The sequence below is a fragment of the Natator depressus genome, chromosome 1, assembly GCF_965152275.1.
Source record: "Natator depressus isolate rNatDep1 chromosome 1, rNatDep2.hap1, whole genome shotgun sequence".
Classification (NCBI taxonomy): domain Eukaryota; kingdom Metazoa; phylum Chordata; order Testudines; family Cheloniidae; genus Natator; species Natator depressus.
Genome location: NC_134234.1, coordinates 317,877,123 through 317,897,807, shown reverse-complemented (window position 1 = coordinate 317,897,807; position 20,685 = coordinate 317,877,123). Strand labels below are relative to the sequence as shown.

The window sequence follows — 20,685 nt, the reverse complement described above, 5'->3', positions numbered from 1 at the left end:
TTTAACCCACATTCTGCCATGTATTTCATGTTATAGCAGTCTCAGATAGATGATGACCCACCACATGTTGTTCATTTTAAGAACACTTTCACGGCATGCATGCATGTCCTCTGGAATGGTGGTTGAAGCATGAAGGGACATATGAATCTTTAGCGCATCTGACACGTAAATATCTTGTAATGCTGGCCACAACAGTGTCATGTGAACGTCTGTTTTCACTTTCAGGTGACATTGTAAACAAGAAGTGGGCAGCATTATCTCCTGCAAATGCAAACAAACTTGTTTGTCTTAGCAATTGGCTGACCAAGAAGTAGGACTGAGTGGACTTGTAGGCTCTAAAGTTTTACATTGTTTTATTTTTGAATGCATAATTCTACATTTGTAAGTTCAACTTTCTATCGCAGCTGTTCTATCGCAGTGTAGACATAACCTTAGTCTACCAGCATAGGATGAGCAAAATCTCTCTAAACTACAGAGAAAGTAATTACAATACAATGTTACTTCCGAGTGCTTTCAATACACCTTGATTTAATCTGAATTCAAATATGTTTTTACCGCTGTAAATATCAGAAAATTACTTTCATTAGGGCAAGCAGCATTCATTGTGCTGATTTGTCAAGTTCAGTCTGATGTCTTCTTGTTTGCTGGTGGTTATTGCCCTGATTCAGGAAAGCACTTAAGCGCCACTGACTACAATAGAAATTAAGCACGTACTTTAATGCTGTCTTGAATAGTGGGGGAGGGGAAAGGAATGAAGTTGTTTTGCCTTTTCAGCTTTGGTGACCTACTTCCCCTACCTGTTATAATAGCAGGAATCCCCCAACCAACGACATAGTAGAACCTCATATGTCCAAAATTGATGTTCCTCACTTCAGTCAGCATGCGGTAGATATGGAGCTGTTCCACAAACATCCAGGCAAAGGTGCTCATGTAGAAGTAGTGCAGGAGGATGGCTATCACAGTGCACACAAACTGGGGAAGGAAAAAGAACACTGAGATTACAGCTGCTCCTGCTGAACCAACGACCCTTGCAACACACACAAGACTGGATATTCACTAGATGCTAAAGAAAATATTAATAAGTCTTTGAAAAAAACTGTACATTAAAATTGATTTTATTATTTTGTCATAGTCTTAAGAGCTTTAAGGAAAGTGATTTTGTAAGCCTTTATTTTTAGATTGTGTGGCCTGCATGTGGTCTGACTGTTGAGAATTACATATTTCAGTCTAAAATTCTTTCAGTTATTAAACCCCCACCCCAGGACTCTTTTCTGAAGTTAATTTCTTTGTGCGTATTTGCTATACCTTTGATGGCTTGGGCCATTCTAACACACTCACCTTGTTCTGTGTGCAACACTTAACAAATTAACAAGAAAACAGCATTTTTGCAGAAGCAAGGCATGGAGTCTCCACTAGTTTTAATAGTTTAAGATTCAGAAAACCAAGATGGAAGCCAAGAGGCAAAAAGTTTCTCAGCAAGGCTGCTGATTGCAACCTCTGACTTTTGGCTCCATTTCACACTCAGAGGGATCATATAGATCGTCCTCCTGACAATGTAACACATACACAATGGCAAAGAGTCAGATGGATTCAACAAAGCAGGCTTAGCTGCCACATGAACATCCGATGAAGTGAGCTGTAGCTCATGAAAGCTTATGCTCAAATAAATGTGTTAGTCTCTAAGGTGCCACAAGTCCTCCTTTTCTTTTTGCGGATACAGACTAACACGGCTGCTACTCTGATAACTTCAGATGGTACATTAGGGCTTTATGGGGCTGACTGATCCCTACCCTGAAGCCAATCTACAACTAAAAGCTCCCAAGACATCTACATAGGTTCTACATATACTTCCCTAATCCCCATAGGCCCTGAGAACCTTCTAATGGTGCCTTAAGTGATTTGGCTAACATCTGCCATGTGAAGTTCATTCTCTCTCACATCCTCTCCCCAGGGGGAGGATTGTGTGTGCAGTGGAGTGTTTTGTTTTGGTAGGGTTTTGTTATGGTTTTGTTTTTTTTAATGTACATGCTGCTGTGTGTTTATACTAGAGCAGTCCAGGCGGAAGAAGTGCGCCTTGCATAGGAGTGGAAGGTGATGAAGTTTGTGATGGTTCTGAGTTCCTGTGGGAGTTCATCCCTCAGGCTTGGACTGGACCCTGAGAAAGCTCCGCCTCTGCACTAATGAGCTTTACCCAGGTGGTAAAAAGTTCCATTATGCCTGAGGAATGCAGTTACTGGCCACAGTCTTCATCCTAGAGCTTTATGCGATCTAAGCACTTGTAAACGTTAAGTCTCACCCCTCTCCAAGGCACTGTCTCCTCAGTTAAAGGTACATAAACCTAATAAGTAGAAGAAGGAAAAAATACCCCATGCAAGGGCCAGCACTAGATTAATGCACTACTAAAGGACCACTTAGCCCTAAGGTGAATTCCAAAGGATCTTGGATACCATAGCTAATTTTCCAACGGTGTAACAACTGGGGTCTAAGCAGGCCTACCCCAATTGCAGTTCAATTTTTGGAAGGTGGGTGAAAGTTTATCGAATGAATAACAACTCAAAATGATAGAAAGAGTATGGTTAAGTATGAACTAAAAAGGGCCACTGATCTGACCCAAGACTAGACTAAGGTAATAGTTTGAAACTAGATAATGATGGACAAAATTGGGATATTGGTAATTAGGCTAATTGGTGGTGTAGATAATGAGTAGATGGTCTATTCCACCCATCACACCCCTTTCTGAACCCTTAAAAAAAGACTTCAAAGAACAAAAACATGCTTGGGGGATTCCCTTGGGACTGGCTAACAGGCTGTTGCTGCACTCCTGAAACTGTGCCCATTGCTGGTGAACCTCAAGGATCTTCGGAGACATCCAGACCCTCAACTGGATAGTGAAGATGCCTGACCATCACCAGCAATGATCACAGATTGATACATGTGAGATCTAGCTCTGTTCAATCTAAGGAGGACTCATGAAAGTGAGAGACTGCCAAGACTAGCCAGATGATGTCCCAGACTGGGCAAGTAAGTCCCAGAGCAACATCCATCATGGATGAGCTGCTAACCCAGAGCATGCGTCCATGACCGACCAGCCACCCTGAGCCTGTGAATTTACAGAAAGCTGTATTCTCCCCCACCTTTGCTGTGGTATCTTTCCTCCCCCTTTTTTCTGTCTGTTTTCCCAAAAGTGGGAATAATCATAAGAACCCAGAGCTGAGTTAAAAATCCAACAATAGAACTAACACCTTCTTCCCTCCTAAGAAGGGGTGTTTGATAAAACAAGGGACTCTACCCGATATCCTTTGGAAAGTTTTGATTAAGATTGGTTTGCATAACCACTCAATTTTAATTTCAAAACGCTTTATGCTTTGTTTTGGATTCTTTCTATTCTGTACATCACAATCAATACATTTTCAGATCCTGGCATGACCTTTCTAACTTGTTTGACATGGGTCTCAGTAGGCCAAAGTCTCTGTACTCAGAACCCTGAAGCAAGTTTAACTGTTCATGTTGGATAGTGACAGGGTCAGGATAACACTTTTGACTCTCTCTTTTATCCCTCACATCAAATTCCATCAAATTTAATACACCAAGTCCTGCTGAAAGTTTAGCCCTCAAAATAAAAATTCTTTTGCTATATTAACAAAGGTGTGGTTCTTTATGCTTCCACTGGCAAATATCTGTGCAGGCTGCAGCACTGAAACTCTGCCTTTTTCAGGTAAAGAACAGAGAAAATAAATCATTGTCTGTTTATCAATAGTCCACGGGGGATTAAAAACCTCTCCCTGAAATGTGATTGTTCATTTACAGAAACCCATAAAAGCCAGGCCCAGTGCCAGCCCCTTAGTATTATTTGTGCTCCAACATTCTTTTTCTTTTTATGTTCATCAGTGCATGACTCGTTAGACAACTCTCATTCCACACAGACAGATGAATAATTCCCTCAAACACACATAGCTTACAGTCCTCCCGGCTTCTTAAATTGACTGGGGAGGTTGTAAGGAGTGGCCTTGTATGATATAAAATGTATTCTCTAACTTAAAAAGACTTTTTAAGATGGCTTAAGGTTAAGGATATTACAGTAAATTATAGTAACCGAATCATGGAGAGGAAAATGAAAAGGGTGGTCATGTCCCTGACACACTGACACAATGGACATTGCAGTATGAAAATACCAGAAAGTAATATTGATGGTATTAAGAATGCTTCGGAATTAACTTGCTAAAAATGAGCTAGTCTACTTTTTTTTATATCAATTAACTTGGCATTCAGTTTACAAAAAGTAATTGTAAATGGGGGGGGGTCTAGTGGGGTCCTGCAGGGATTTGTTATCTGTTCTTGGCCCACTGCTGTTGAATATCTGTATCAACGATCTAGAAGAAAATATAAAAACATTGTTAGTAAAATTTGTAGATAACACAAAAATTGGTGGAGTGGTAAATAATGATAGGGAAAGGTCAGTTTTACAGACCCATCTGGATCACTTGGGTAAGGGGCTTATCTGAGCAACATGCATTATAATACAGCCAAATGCAAGGTCACACTTCTAGGAATAAAAACTGTAGGTCACACTTGCAATGGGAGACAGGAATGCAGTGATTGGTCTTGCTTTGAGCAGGGGGTTGGATTAGATGACCTCCTGAGGTCCCTTCCAACCCTGATATTCTATGATTCTATGACACTGGAAAGGACTTGGCAGTAATGGAAGATAACCAAGTGAACATGAATTCCCAGTGTGATGCCATAATAAAAAGGCCAACACAATTCTTGGATGTATAAGCCAGGAAATATGAAGTAGGAGGAGGGAAGTCGTATTATCTCTGTATATGGTATTAGTGATACCTTAGTGATTAGTGATTAGAATAGTGTGTCCAGCTCTGGCATCCACACTTTTAAAAGGGATGTTGAAAAACTGTAAAGAATTCAGTAAGGAGCTACAAGAATTATTTGAGGTCTGAGAAAACATGCCTCATATAACGAGAAATTCAAGAAGCTCAATCTATTTTGTTTATCCGTAAGAACTGACTTGATCATGATCTGGAAGCATCTAAAGGCGGAAGAGATTTCTGACAATAGATACCTCTTTAATTTAGCAGAAAATGCATAATAAGATGCAATTGCTGGAGGCTGAAACTAGACATATTTATGCTAGGTGCAAATTTTTAATGGCGAGGGTACATTGTAACCACTTACTTAGGGACATGATAGAGAATCTACCACCTGAAGTCTTTAAATCAAGACCACATATCTTTCTAAAATATATGCTACGGTCCTAACGGAACTTATGGGCTTGATGCAGAAAGTACTGGATTGAAGCTCTTTAGCCTGTATTATGCAAGAGATCAGACTAGATGATCACAATGGACCCTTCTAGTCTTCAAATCTACATGTCTTTTGCACTTCTCTCCCCTTGGACAATGAAAAAATCAATGCAATCAGCTTCACTTGTGTTTATAGCTACCTTCTCTCTCAAGTTACTTATCTGGGATTTAGAGTAAAGGCTGTTTAAAAAGATATGTCTAACAGAACATTCAAATAATATTTACGAAACATTTCTAATGGTCTAAATTATAAAAGCTTGTTTGTATGATTTTATATTCTTTTCACTGCAACTCCATGCCCCATCTGTACATTGGCTGTTTATGCAGACTACTAGTTCTCTGGTCCAGGAACCTTTCCTTTTGCCTGTATGCACTGAACCCAGTACATTTTGGATGCCATTAATAAATAATAATAATTGCTACATAAAAATGGCTACAAATGAGGCACTGATTATAAAACATGAAAATGTCATGTATATTGTATTTCCCGCATTCACAGTTTCAATCCAGGTTGCGTTTCCTCATGCACACTGGCCAGTGCAAGAGAAGGCTGCACTAAGCTATAAAAATATTCATGCTGTGGCAAAGCCAGAAACCACAGTGAATGGAAAGCACGGTGCTAGGCAATGGGTTTCCCTGTCATGCCAGGAGGTAGCAAGCTACCTGTGCCAGGCAATCGGCTTCTCCAGCATGACCGGTGTCAGTGTGGGACATGCACACTGCTCTTGAGTAGTACTGGTGCTTGGTGACATGCCTTTCGGCACTAGGAGCTTCTGCGTGGGCTTCTAAAGGAGTCTGTTCTGCACAGTACTGGAGAGATAAAATGAGGTAGAATGTTATCAGGCAGAACCGAAGGAGGAAATCAGTATGTTCAGGGTTCAAGTCTTATGTCACATTTGCCCTTCGGGGAGCAGTTTTCATCTGTTACCTGTGGGAAAAAAATACCTTCCCTATCTAATGGGACAACTATTCATCCCAATGAGTGGTGTATAAAAAGGTGTAGGCTTCATACAAATGAAACCTTCGTGCTCCCTCCAGCCCCCCCAAAAAAGGAAAAAGAAAAAGTGAAATAGATAACAAATGATCAAAACCTGCGGTGTGAACACTCTATTTAGAGCTTTACACAAAGCTTCAGTCATTGAATGGCAGCTGGTATCCCAAAAGCACTGAACTGGCTCTTACCGGGTTTTCTGTCTGATTGATTCCAATAAGAAAGACCAATTCTGAGAAGAAAAGGGCAGCCACCAGGTTTTTGTGAATGCTGTGTAGGTTTGAACGCAGTGTTCGGATCAGAACTAGCAGTATGAAGGTCATCAGCAAAGCCACCAATGAGATGGATACAGTGGTGTAAGTGACTATCTTCAGAGGAAGCACCTCGCCATTCTGTGGAGTGACAGATTAAAAACATCTCTGTAAAGCCTTCCTTCTAATTATGTTTTTTGTCTGATGTAATTTCTTAGAAAAAAATTTTAACTTTTAGCTAATATCCAGGCAGCAAATTTACTACAGAACAGATGGAAGTGGGGCCAGTGGGGACTCAACCTCTTGAGCATGAAGAAAATGTATCATAAGCCCTTTTACATGTCGGGTAAAACTAGCTCACTCGGGGGATTAAAAATACAAAACCACCATTAAGCAAATTTCAAACTACTGAACCAGTTTTACTTTTGTCCTGATTTACAGCTTCCTGAAGAAAATCAGTGTTAACAGGAAATCAGTATGTGCCAAGCAAGAACCCCTCCAGATAGTAAATTAAAATCTAACTCTTTTCAAATTGGCAACTTCACAAGATCTATACTGTAGTTTTTCAACTGACAAGTGTTGTTTTGTGCACTGCGGCGCATACCGATGTGAATCTGGCCTCTGGACTTAAGTAAAACCGATGCTTAACTATAGATAACTACAGTACAATCCTATTTAGAAAGATGAACATGAGTCTCTACTTCTATGACAACTGTAACTTCTTAGGTGGGAACTGGGAATTTTCATGAGCTTTGCATTAGTGGTTAGTTTGTCAAACTTGACTCTCTGTGGCGCAAAGCAAAACAAGGCCGTCTTTATGTCCAAATCTTGCTCAGCTTCCTCCCATGAGTATTGCCAGCAAACAAACAAAGCAAGCAATTGGAACCAGGACATTACATTCCACAGATGGCATTTCATCCAGAAAGATTGCAAGGGTTTTAACTAACTTTAACCGAGATGATCTTTTGTGCAGGGCAGAGGGCTCACAAATCTGCACTGAAAAATATGGGCCCCTATGGAGAGGGGGAAAAGGCTAACAAGATGCTCCCTTCCTCCCTTTAGCCATTTTCCCCTGTTCAAAAGATCATCAAGGCCCCCAGACTGACCAGGAGTAGGCAGGCATTAGATAGCACACACTCTTTACAGAGTAGGTTGTGCCTTGAGCAGCAGTAACTCTCCACTACATGCTTTGTGGCTCCTCTCTGCACCACTCACAGAATGCAGCAGGACGTCATCACCAGTAACAGTGTGACTGCCAGTCTCGCTCTGCTGCTATGGCTTGGGGAGGGGGAGGCGAAGGCATAATGGGGTGGGGCGTGGATGTAGGGCAATACAGAGTGGGTATACAGGGTGGAGAGCAAGGATCCAAATAATCACAAGACCTCCATTGCCTTTTTGGGCCTTGTTGCCTGCCCACTCTGGACCCTATCTGTCTTACAGACTGTGTGGGGAGAGTTACAGACACTCAAGTTTCAGTGGAGCTGTTAAGTTTATGCATTTGTTTGTTCCCATTTACATATTTCTGGATGAGGGGAGCATGTGGACATTTCTACATAAGGACCACTCACATATCTATAAAGCGCAGCCACCTGTGGTGTGGGAAGAAGTCTTCATCCTTATCAGATTGATTAAAGCAAAGAAAAACATGTCTCATAGCGAGACACTCAAGGAGCTCAATCTATTTGGCTTAACATAGAGAAGATTAAGGGATGACTTGATCACAGTCTATAAGTATCCACATGGGGAACAAATATTCAATATCGGGCTCTTCAGTCTATCAAACCAAGATACAACAAGACCCAATGACTGGAAGTTGCAGCTAGACAAATTCAGACTGGAAATAAGGTTTACATATTTAACAGTGAGGGTAATTAACCACTGGAACAATTTACCAAGGAGTTGTGGGGGATTCTCCATCCCTGGCAATTTTTAAATCAAAACTGGATGTTTTTCTAAAAAAACAGGAATTATTCTGGGGAAGGCTTATGGCGTTTGTTATACAGGAGGTCAAACAGTTCCTTCTGACCTTTAAATCTACATATATATTGTCTGGAATAATTGCCACAGCTCCTCCACACAACCTATTTGGGGGTTCCCAGCCACTGGCTCTGTGTAAACACATGTGGGGACCCCTGTCCTGATTATCCTTGCTAGCTTTCTCCATATCCACCTATTAGGACAGCACAGAGCCCCCGGTCTGCAGTGTGCAAGAACCCCCAAGCCATGTGACTGCTACCCCATAGCTGGACTTTAGTGATGGAGAGGGCCTTGCACAGGCCCTCTACAGCCGAGCAGAGTTCAGCCCAAAGCAGCCTTTTCTGAACTGAGAAGGAGTCCCCCCCCACCCATACAATATTCTAATCTGTAGTCTTGTCCATCAATTTTTAGTCCAGAACTACATTTTTATGGCCATGTAATAAACTCAGTGAAAATATGGACATAGGCCTCACTGCAGCAGCACTGGCAGGCACTACAAGAATACATCTCTGACATGCTGTTGGCTTTATTTGCAGGAGAAAGCAAAGAAGGAATTAACCAGTTGGGGAAAAGCTCTTAAATCACACCTGAGGCCTCTTAAAAACACCTTAGCCCAGCAGCTGCATGAGTGTGGCCACTCACCTCTCGTTTTGAAATGTCCATTAGGACTGCAAAGCTGGTCATGTGATTGCACTGGCAAGAAACATGGCTCTGATTTCTGGAAAAAAGCTCACACCCTTTGGAGGACCAGCCTCCAGACCCACCAACTCTGTTGAATGAAGAAAGCACAAGTAAAGTGATAAACTTTTATTGTTCTAGAGCATCCTTACATGACCACTTCCTCCTTTCACCCCTCACCCCATCAATGATATTAATCACTAATGCAGCTCTCAGTTTTAGATTAGTGGGAACAGCATCCTAGGCAAAGTTGAACATTGGCAGCCTTCACCTGCATTGATTTATTGGGACACTATCACCCTGAAATCTAGGCAGTTTCAAAAGCTGAGTCAGAAATGGTTTCAGATATAACATGCATCCCCTTTTCTTTTTGCCCAATTTTTGTGACAAAACAAAGTGATGTCACTTGTGCAAAGGAAACAAACTGAAAATACCAAGAAATATATTTTCACCTTTAATTTCTCAGTCATCTTAGTTATTGTTTCACCTATGATTGTTACAAGTATTTTCAAACAGAAGTGTGAGATTTTAAACTGTGTTCTTTTAAAATCAGATTGGAGAAAATATGACAAAACACACTATAGAGAACAATATTCTATATCGAGGGATATCCTGCACCAGCACCAGAGAGGAACAGATAACCCAGCAAAGCTTCCTAATTCCACCAGGTATAACTCCTCTGACTTCAGGGATGAATTTGTCCTGAAATCTATTACTCTATTCTGTAAAAATTATGAACAACAAATATTACTGTATTCATTTCAAAGGCTTCTAATTAGACATTTTAACTGTTTTTTCCATTTGGCAATATAATATTTTAATTGTGTTTTTAAGATAACTAGCCCCCTTGAAACATAGTTAGCTTTTTTAAAATTCTTTTGTTACAAGAAATTATAAAGCCAACGAACAAAGTTGGTTTTTAACGGCAACTGTGAAGAAGCCACAAAATGGACTGAAGTACCAATGAAGTAGTCAGCAACAAAAGAGGCAAAATATCAAACTATTTAAAACTATTGAGTTATTCTAACCCGTACTATTACTGAAAAACTTTATGAACATAGGAATTGTCATTTTCTTTTATGAGCTATTCACAGAAACAATTGTTTAAGGCGTCAAGAAATTGCTTCTCTAAACTTAATTACTGCTGTATTAGATTTTCATTGCCCCTTTGAGCTCTCTTGAAAAATGCACACTTGATATGTTTTTCCTGAAAAAGAGACTATTATAATCCTATTAGTATATTTGTAATATCATGATTTGGGACTTTCATTTTTTATATTTATATATTCATTTTAATACATCAGAATTATTAAATGCTGAATGAGTAGTTAACTCTTAACACAAAATGTTCATTCCTTTTTCCCACACCCTTAAAAATATTTCAAAGAGGATTGCTCTTCATATTTTCATAACGTTGTAGAATCCCAAAATGCTTACACAACGTAATATTGTTCATAGCATTCTCTGTATCTTTAAGGAATATTTGTGTTTTCAACTTTCCTCTTTACCAAATATGAAAGACTAGACTAGACTGAGAATATTTTTCCTTATTCTCCCTACTACTTCCTTCCATAAAAGTCAGACACAGAAACTGCTGCTTGATCATGATGGGCTGAAAGATGGAATGGGAAGGGTCAAAGGTTCCATAATAGACACTTCCCTTCCCACCCACTCACACATCCCTTTTATTTTTCACTAAAACAAAGACAAATAAGCAATAGTTTATTGGAGGAAAGATAAGTTACTAGTAACTAGCACAATTGTCCTTGTGATCAACTTTTTATTTCAAAATGATATTTTGAGGTTAGATTGTGGTGTATGTAATTCAGTTTAAAATTTGTAATCTCATCAACTGTTTAAGAACCACATTTCCACTTGTTCTTGTATGAAGAATAGCTAGCTGCTATAATTGTACTCATATATAGCCAAATTGGGCTTGGTCGTGCCACAGAGAGTATGGGAAGGCACAGGGAGTCTTCTCTGCTTTGCGCCCCTTCAACTGCAAGGACTGGAGGATGGAACAATAGGCAAGGAACCCAGCAAGCAAATCCTAACAGAGATTTTCTTCCCAGAGCTCCCAGCCAGGGACTTTAACACAAGAGGGGAAAGCTCACTCAGAGTTTGTAAAATCACTGGCTTTCCTGAGGCTCATATTTCACTGTGATAAGATATTGCAGAAAGTTACGTATCCTGCAGTGAGAGTTTGTTAGAAAGCCACATTTTTAGAGGATCATCCTTTTGTTCTCAGGAGTTATTCTAATTACTTGTATATTGATCATGCTTAGAGGGATTCTATGAGCAGTTCACAGATGTGTATAAAGTTTACCTTAAGCTGCCTACACGAACAAACTAAGAACAAAATGTTCATGTTCTTCTTGTACGGTGCCTCCTTCTCAGCCTGAACTTCTGAAACCTGCACTGCAATGGCCTGGCCTGACTCCCTCCCAAAATATTAAAGAAGTCACCAAACATACATGATTGAGTGGTTCCAGAACACACAGACTGGCTTAGTTCTCTCCTCTGTTTCCAGCATGGCATATTCAAGTATAATGGGCTTTTCCAGGAGGTTTGGTACAGGTTCCCCATCACTATGAATGGTGGTGCTCACTATGGGTGTGTTAATGATGGGTCGATTAGGTAACCTGTGGAAATAAAGCAAAGTTGCAAAAAGATTTCAACATTAAAATACAACAGCCCAATTTTGCAGCTACCGCAAATGAGTGTCGCAATCAAGGAGTTGTCATGGCTGCACAATCAGAAGGTATTTACATTTCTCAAACCTAGCATTGCTGATCTGGTTGTTCTCACACAACAGTCTATGGTCTCAAATATCTAGAACAAGAGAAGGACGGCTCCGCAAACAATTACTTTTACACTAACAAATGGATGACAGCTGATAGCTGAGAAGTATAATTGTAACATAATAGCACCACTGACCACCTAGCATTCAAAGCAAGTCAGAAGGATTCTATGAGCAGTTCACAGATGTGTATAAAGTTTACCTTAAGCTTCTTCTGTCAGGATCGTAGTGCTCAGGTAAAAGTTGTCCTAGAGATCGATATATAATCACCATAGCAACAGCATACTGGTTAGACTCATCTGGGTGTCGCTTCTTTCTCTTTGTAAATGCATTCTCAGGGTTTAAAATACCATTATCCGTCTTAGAGGACATTTTTTGGTTTGATGGCTTCATTGTAGGTGCCACTACAAAATCAATATAAACATTCAAGCCTAACTCTTTCACCATAAGTCTGGGCTACCATTTTAACAGATGTTTACAGTTCGTTACCTACGTTAACATTCGCGCCCAGGTAACTTTAGATGCACAGCACTGAGGACACTTTTGATACCATGTTTCAGGATACTTTATATGACTATATTGCATACTATATAATCATACAACTGAAAATCAAATAACAACCATCTTTCTATCTAGTGTGACAGTGTCGGGCCAGATGGCTACAGGAGAGTAATAGAAGGCAGATATAGTAGCCCCAGGTTAAGTAGGTCCCTTTTCCCTGGGTAAGGTAACAGGGAAGGTTCCAGAACAATCAGGAACCTTCTGGAGACAATTATGAGAGACAGGCTGATTAGAACACCTGCAGCCAATCAAGAAGCTGCTAGAATCAATTAAGGCAGGCTAATCAGGGCACCTGGATTTAAAAAGGAGCTCACTTCAGTTTGTGGTGTGCATGTAAGGAGCTGGGAGCAAGAGGCACTAGGAGCTGAGAGTGAGAATGCATACTGTTGGAGGACTGAGGAATACAAGCATTATCAGACACCAGGAGGAAGGTCCTATGGTGAGGATAAAGAAGATGTTGGGAGGAGGCCATGGGGAAGTAGCCCAGGGAGTTGTAGCTGTCGCACAGCTGTTCCAGGAAGCACTCTAGACAGCTGCATTCCACAGGGCCCTGGGCTGGAACCCGGAGTAGAGGGCGGGCCCGGGTTCCCCCCAAACCTCCCAACTCCTGGTCAGACACAGGAGGAGTTGACCTGGACTGTGGGCTCATGAAAACAGCCAAACTAAGGGCTGCCGTGAAGCTCCAAGGTGAGCAAATCCGCCAACAAGACCCACCAAGGTAGAGGAAGAACTTTGTCACACTAGTTAGAATATGAGCAGTTCTGGGGCTAAAACAGGCACATACATTTAAATAAGATGTGCAATTTAAGGAGAAATATTAAAACCCATGTATATTATCCTTCTTATACTGCATGTACCATGAAAGATTTACAGTACATTGTGTGCCTTTTCGGAGTGCAACAGTAATGGGCCACAGAGTTTTTACTTTAAATTGGCACCTCCACATGATCTTCAAATTTTGGTAGTATCTCTTAATGCCATTTGCTTTCCTCTTACAGAAAAGAGACAGATCACATAAATATATTACTTACAAGAAAAATCTTCATTACAAATGTATTACCTTTATATATTATTTATATTATACTGATATATTTTTATACTGAGGATACTCAGCCATATATAACGTTTGACACTTTTAATGATTCCATTTGGGTTACTCTCTCTGCCTGTGTTGACCTTGTCTTGTGGTTTTATCTCAACTTTCTTCAAATGTCTCAAAGGCAGAACTCTGTATCTTTGTAAGAAGTACACTTTCAAACATATCCTCCACCTGCCTGTTTCGGTTAGACCTTCTATTTGCCTTTGCTGTCTGTTAACTTGGCATCATCCTTGATTCTGGCCTCTCCATCTTTCATACCATGTTGTCTGTAAATCTGTCTTTCACTTGCTCTGCGCACCTGTGCCACCACTGACTCTGTTTCTGCTGAAATTCTCATTCATGCCTTCACAGGAGACCAGGTGCCATCTAATGTTCACAGTTTTCACTTACATACTGTGGATTTTATTGAGTTCCTAAAGAAACAGGGCCATGTTCCTGCTATTCTGGGGTGAATAAGAAACAACTTCCCAGTCTGGAGAGAACAGCTAATCTCTGAATACAAGTTTTCATTAACAATGATGTTTGAAGGGTTTCTGATACAATCATTTGCAGTATCTTCCCTTCTAGAATAGATATAAAAAATAGCAGATCATCAAACTGTCAGGTGTAAATGCTACAAAAATCTGAGCTGTGCGGTTTTCAGAGAATCGTCTAACCCTAGAACATATGTCAGTCTATAAGAGCTTCCCCTACTTGGGCAAGCTGACAAGATATGACTGTACTAGGGCCAGCTATAATTTGGGTGGATGTGCTGGGGAGCCTGTGGGTGGGGGGAGGTCATGAGTGCTGCCAATAGTGCTAAAGGCCATTCCTGTGTGGAATAAAGGACAGGACCATTTCTATGCACAGTGACAGAGCAGTGTGAGGGGACTGATGAATGGGTATAGCAAGTTTCCCAGCCCACAATGCTCCCCTTAGTGCCCTGAAGGCATTATGTCTTACAGGTCCACAGAGTCATTCTATCTCTATGTAAGGTTCACTTGATGTATATGATTGCCCCACCTCTGCCCCAGGACAATTCTGCCTCATAAGAGGCATAACTGATCCCTAAGATTCGATTGGAAGATTACTACTGAATATCTGGAGAGGTGTTTTACCTTTTCTATCTGAAGGTTTGAACAAAGTATCAGGGAACAAAACAGATGACTCCAAATCTTTAGGATAATCTTCTTTAATCCTGTCAAACCGTGGTACTTTAGCGCCAGTAAAATTAGACTTGTCAAAGATGTCAACAGCAATAACTGTGAAAAAAAATTAAATTCCTCATAATATTAACTTAATTTCAATCATATAGGGTATTATCCAAAAATGAAATTTTACCAATACTTTAGAAAATCCATAGCATTAAGAAATTTGAACCAAAAAAATGCCAATGTAATCAATAATTATTGTAATCAAATAATTATTTCCAGTGATGACTGAAATCATATGTTCCAGCATTATTTCATATTTAGAGAATATAAAGGTATATGCAGTGCATATGTAATGGTTACAAATTTCACACAAAAAAGATTTCGTATTAGTAAAGTGCTGTTCTGTCCTGAACATAAACTATCTAAAAATGGCAGATTCCAACTCAATAGCCCAACTTCTTGTATGAGTTCAAATAGCCAGATCTGCTATTTCAAAAATAAGTTTTTACTATTTTTTTCTCCTGTTTGTACTGCAGAAATAACACAACAAAGAAAATGAGCTGGATGCAATTTCTGAACAAGATCAACAGACTTGCTAACTAAATCCCAATGGCAGAGCCATTTTTTATCATTTTTCATATTTTATCATTGCCTTTAACTGAGATGCACATCTGTACCTGAGGTTAGAATTTGTACTGCGGAATCTTTATTGCTGCTGATTATGAACAAACTGGAAAGACCTAGCTTGACTTTCATATCCCAGGTTATATGCAATGTTGTAACTCTGTGTAAGTTTGAAAACTTGCCTCACCCACCTAGTCTCTCTCATATCCCAGGTTAAGCACCAAAGCTAGCAGGTAGAAAATGTATTTTTGCTAACAAACAGCAAATTTCTCTAGTGCTCATTGAGAGACAAATATGAATGGGCACGGTCAATTTTCAGAATCAACTGCACTTTATGTCATCTTCTGGAAAAGTATAAAATGTAAACTTTTACATATGGTAGTGGGGAAGAAGGCTGGTAAGAGGGATGGTAGGAGGGACAAAAAGGAGGGATGCACAGGACTGGTGGTCAGGAAATATGGATTCTATTCCTAGCTTCATCATACATTTCCTGTATGGCTTTGGAAAAATCGTTGCCTTACTTTTTCCATATGTAAGTTGGGGATAATAATACTTCCCTAGTTCACAGGAGTACTGTGAAGCTTAATGTTTGTAAGATGGTTTAAAATCATTGGACAGGAGGTAATATAGCATGGTATTATATTACATTGCCACTGATGTGGAAATTACTTATTTTGTCTATATGAAATATTGTGTGGTGGTCAGCAACAGGAGAACATAGCTATACAAAGTGCTGCAATATTCTTGACAGGGATATGTATGAGCTAGAAGTTTAAAAAAGACATCTTTCAAAAACTAAGTTAAAAAGTTATAATACTTCTACCGCTACTCATATACTAAAGGTCTGACCCCATGGCTTAGTTTTAGTGTTTGCCATGCAAAAGAAGTGGGTTAGATTCCTAGCCTCAGTCTCTTGTTCCTTGGAGAGGTTAGGGATGAGAATACTTCTCAGCTCTCCCCTATCCCTGCATTTCTAGCTACTCTGGGGCTCATCTCCAGACCCCCTGGCTGTTCTGCAACTGCTAAAAGTGTTTATAGTGTTTGGTTTATAACTTTCAATTTTTTAAAACCTCACAAGCTGCCAATTCAGGCATTTTAATAAAAATTAAAATTGAGAAGCTGGAGCTGTGGAGGGTAACTGTATCAGGCTCACTGCAGGTTTCTGTGTGAGGAAATGTCCAAGTTAAGCACTGCCAATTCCCATTCTTTCCCTAGTCCCTAAATAATTCCTAGATGAGTTGTTAGTCAACCCTACTAATGCAACACCCACCTAGAAAAATTGCTCGAGAGAGAGAGAGAAAAAAGAAACTAGTCAGTACAGAATTGCCTTGCCCCTTAGAAGCTACATCCTTCTGACCTCAGGCAGAGCTGATGGAAAAATCAGATTTTTCATCCAGCAGGAAATTCAGACATTTTGAAATGAGTTGTTATGCCAAATTGGGATGAAAAGTTGAAATATCAAAAATTTTTGAGGAAGGGAAAGTTCAGAAAAATTTGCTTTGGAAATAGCAAAACATTTCAACAATCAACACGTTTTGTTTCAGTTTGCTGAACAGGTTGGCTTGATTGATTCAACTTTAATCTGTTGCGCCCTGAGCTGCCACAGTGTGTCATCAGAATTGTAGTTCGGGCATCTCATGCCTCCATTTGCCTCTATGGGCAGGTCTCCCAGTCGGACTGCATTTCATATGGTGATACACTGTGGTCATACGGCTCCCATGATGCACTGTGTCAGATCAACCACAGGGGAGAACATGGTGCCACATGGGAGATGTAGTCTAGGCAGGGAGCCTGACTCATAGGGGAAAATGGGGGTATGAGACACCTGAACTACAACACCCATGAGGCACCATGGCAGATAAGAATGAAACAAATCAATGCTGAACTGACTCAAAATAAAATGTTTCAATCTGGGTTGATCAGACCTGAAATATTTTGTGTCAATTTTCCCAATGGAAAATCAAGCCATTTTGGCAAAATCAAAATTTTCTCATGGAAAATTTTAGTTTTGTGGAAATGGCATTTTCCACTGAAAAAACATTTTAATGGAAAATTCCAGACCAACTCGCACTTCTAGGCTCCAACCATTCACACAGAATAAAAACCCTATTGGTACATGGGATGGAATACAGGCTGGGTCAGGGATATTTCTTTGTGAGTTTCTCTCTCCCTCTACTTGAAATTTTGCTGATAAGCTTTTCTGCCATGTAAGACTGGATTTTCCTGCTTATTTTAATAATAATCATACTTAGCATTTACCTAGCACTTTATGTTTTCAAAGCTTTGAACAAATATCAACTCATTACTTATCACATAACCTCTGTGAGGTAGATTGGCAAGAATTATCATCTCCGTTTTGCAGATCAAAAGAAACTGACACAACAAGATAACATTGTAAGTCAAAATTAGAGTAAGAGTCGGGATTGGAAATCAAGAGGTTCTGGCTCCCAGTCTTCTGCTCAGTCCTTTAGACCATGCAGCTTAGCTGCTGATAGCTTCATCTGGGCTAATATCTTGGTTGTAGAAGTACTCTACTGAAAACTGTGTTTTCAGAGGAATTCTAGAAATTCCAGTGCTTGAGGTGGGTATATTAATGTGTGGTTGCATATTTATGAAAGAATCTTAACTCAGTGTCACTATAATATTCTGATTATTGGAACAGTCTCAAGACCCATCAAGATGTCATGAAAATAAATATCTTCCGACTCTGGAACTGAACACCCACCATAGCTCTGTGAAACCTTAAAATCCTCATATATGTTCTGGCAATTTACAGTTTTAGAAACACATGGCTTGCATTTTGGCTCAGGATTCCAAGCCAGAGAGCAGAGAGCTCTTTCAATGCGCATGTAGCATTGTCAAGGGATGAGTTAAACATGTCTGGAGAAAAATGTTGGGGGCTGTTCCCTTCAGACCCAGCATCCTGGAGCTTTTCGCTTATATAGCCTTGGCACCCTTGGCTGTTCTCTGCAGAACACGTTGCTGGTCCAGTGGATGGACAATACCTGATGCTCTCAAGTGTCAGGGAATTTCATCTAACAGAAAAGACAGTTTTCAACAGCTACTCACTCATATTTGTGGCAATAATGACAAAAGGTTTCAGGTAAGTTTTCTTCATGTTCTGGGCCACTGTGTTGAAATATTCCTCATAATGTTTCAGTAGGTGGGATGTGCCACCCTCTGTTCGCTGGATCTGCTCCCAGTGCTCCTTGGTGTTGGGGTTCAGAAGGGCACTACCCACTTTAATGATGTTCTAGGAACAAAAATAAATATACATTTAAATGATTAGAATACCCAATACAAGGCAACCGAGGGAGTTTAGCTGGCTAGGTTTCAAGTGAGGAATATTGTAAACGATTTGCATTACACATAATGAAACATTTTGATCCAGGCATGTTCTGCTCCAGCCTTATCAAATAAATGCACACCTTTTAGTCACCCTCAGGTTGTTTAACTTATAAGAAATCCCTTCAAGCTTTTCATTAGCAACCTGCGCAATGATCAGAGATTACAAGGAAGTGTTTTTTTAAAGCAGGAAACCAATCAAGACAACTCAGAAGGAACACCTAAACATACTGGCTTTGCCTCTCACAGAGATGAGACAGGACAGGCAGAGACTGCTTGCTAACTAGGTTAGGAAACACCCCTGGGGAAGTCAGATGAATAAGACTTGTTAAAAATCTCATTTTCCAATGGGAAGACATGGTGTCCTATCTTACAGAGTTTGATATTTCTGTAGAATCATTAAGGAATCTATGAATCAGTCCCTGTTTTTCATCTTTTTGGGGAACATACGTGGCAAGAACTAATCTTAATTTGTGATTACAAACTCATAATCATGAAAGAAAATTGAAATTATATGTTGGGTGTTTTTCCATTTCTGTGTTGTGTTAAAATAAAAATCTGTTGAAAAAAAAAGGCTCTGGATAAACTTCTGCATATACAGCTCTTAGTTAGGAGACTAAACAAAATATTACAATTTTTACAAAATATTACAACCTTGAGACACAATAGAAAAGCAGTAAACAAAATATTACTGTATAAGGCTCAATTAAACAAGAACACTGAAATTGTTACAAAAAGCTCTTGGAGCAAATGTAGAAAACACTATTGTATGGTATCAAAAAACATAACATATGAGGATAAACTTGGATACAATTATGGTAGAAATTAAATTACGCTCCACAATGTCCTAGACTAACATTCCTATAACCATCCTCCTAAAACGTTCATTTGGCTGGCAGAGGGGAAAGATGCCTCTTAAGTATTGGTTTGAGATAACAAAAAGAACAGACAACATCTTTACAAAGACCCATATATCACCTGGTTAGCTAAAACCACAGTGCAGCAGAGTATGGAAGCAGCCTTGTAATAGAACTCACCAATTTTCATGATTGCTATTTGCATTACCCACTCTGCTGCATTTTACAGTCTTCACTCAACAATAACCAGCAAACTTCTTCTGCTTTTCCTTACAGTCTCTCAGCCTAAACCATATCATCTTCTCCATATGGGTTCTCCTTGTTAATGACACATTAGATGTCCAAAACATATCTATTTTAATTCTTGCTCTCCCCTAAAAATACTTAGGCAGCTACTGAATATTATGGTGGGTATTTTAGTGCTATGTACATGAAAATATTTAAAATAAATGGAAGTCAAAATTTCAAAAGTAGATTATTTCTCTTCCTTTTTTCAGAGTAACAGCCGGGTTAGTCTGTATTCGCAAAAAGAAAAGGAGTACTTGTGGCACCTTAGAGACTAACCAATTTATTTGAGCATAAGCTTTCGTAAGCTTATGCTCAAATAAATTGGTTAGTCTCTAAGGTGCCACAAGTACTCCTTTTCTCTCTTCCTTTTTGTTCACACTTTTATTTAACAAAACCCACTAAGTTCTTACGCAATCCATCTCAAGGCTTGGGTGTGTAAATTCATCCAAATCCAGTACCTGAAGCTACAAATTTGTTGGCACAGTGTTTGCTTTAAGTAAGAAAAAAATAATCTCTTAAAACCTGGGGAATCTAAAAAGACAACTGTTTCAAAAGTCTTTTTCATTATTTGTAAACTGAATAACCTAAGATACTGAGAAATTTTCTACATCAGCGAGGAAACCACTTTGTTTCTAAGTTGCAATGAACTCTCTATTTTTATAGAATTTTTTTAGACCTTGATACACCATCAACAACAGATATTTGTCTGCAAATTAACACTAGCACAAACAGTGTATCAGTGCTCTTCTGTGGACAGAAAACC

General features: G+C 39.6%; 1 protein-coding gene across 1 annotated transcript in view; it reads right to left on the bottom strand.

The window, feature by feature from the left end:
- The window catches only part of CELSR1 (cadherin EGF LAG seven-pass G-type receptor 1), a 258,104-nt gene that overhangs the window by 18,900 nt on the left and 218,519 nt on the right, over window positions 1-20,685 (bottom strand). The window contains exons 19-25 of the mRNA XM_074942418.1: window positions 18,502-18,685; window positions 14,773-14,916; window positions 12,218-12,419; window positions 11,690-11,857; window positions 9,180-9,306; window positions 6,501-6,701; window positions 798-972 (exon numbers count right to left, since the gene is read on the bottom strand). Coding sequence (XP_074798519.1) covers window positions 798-972; window positions 6,501-6,701; window positions 9,180-9,306; window positions 11,690-11,857; window positions 12,218-12,419; window positions 14,773-14,916; window positions 18,502-18,685 — 1,201 coding nt within the window. The remainder of the gene's footprint in view (window positions 1-797; window positions 973-6,500; window positions 6,702-9,179; window positions 9,307-11,689; window positions 11,858-12,217; window positions 12,420-14,772; window positions 14,917-18,501; window positions 18,686-20,685) is intronic.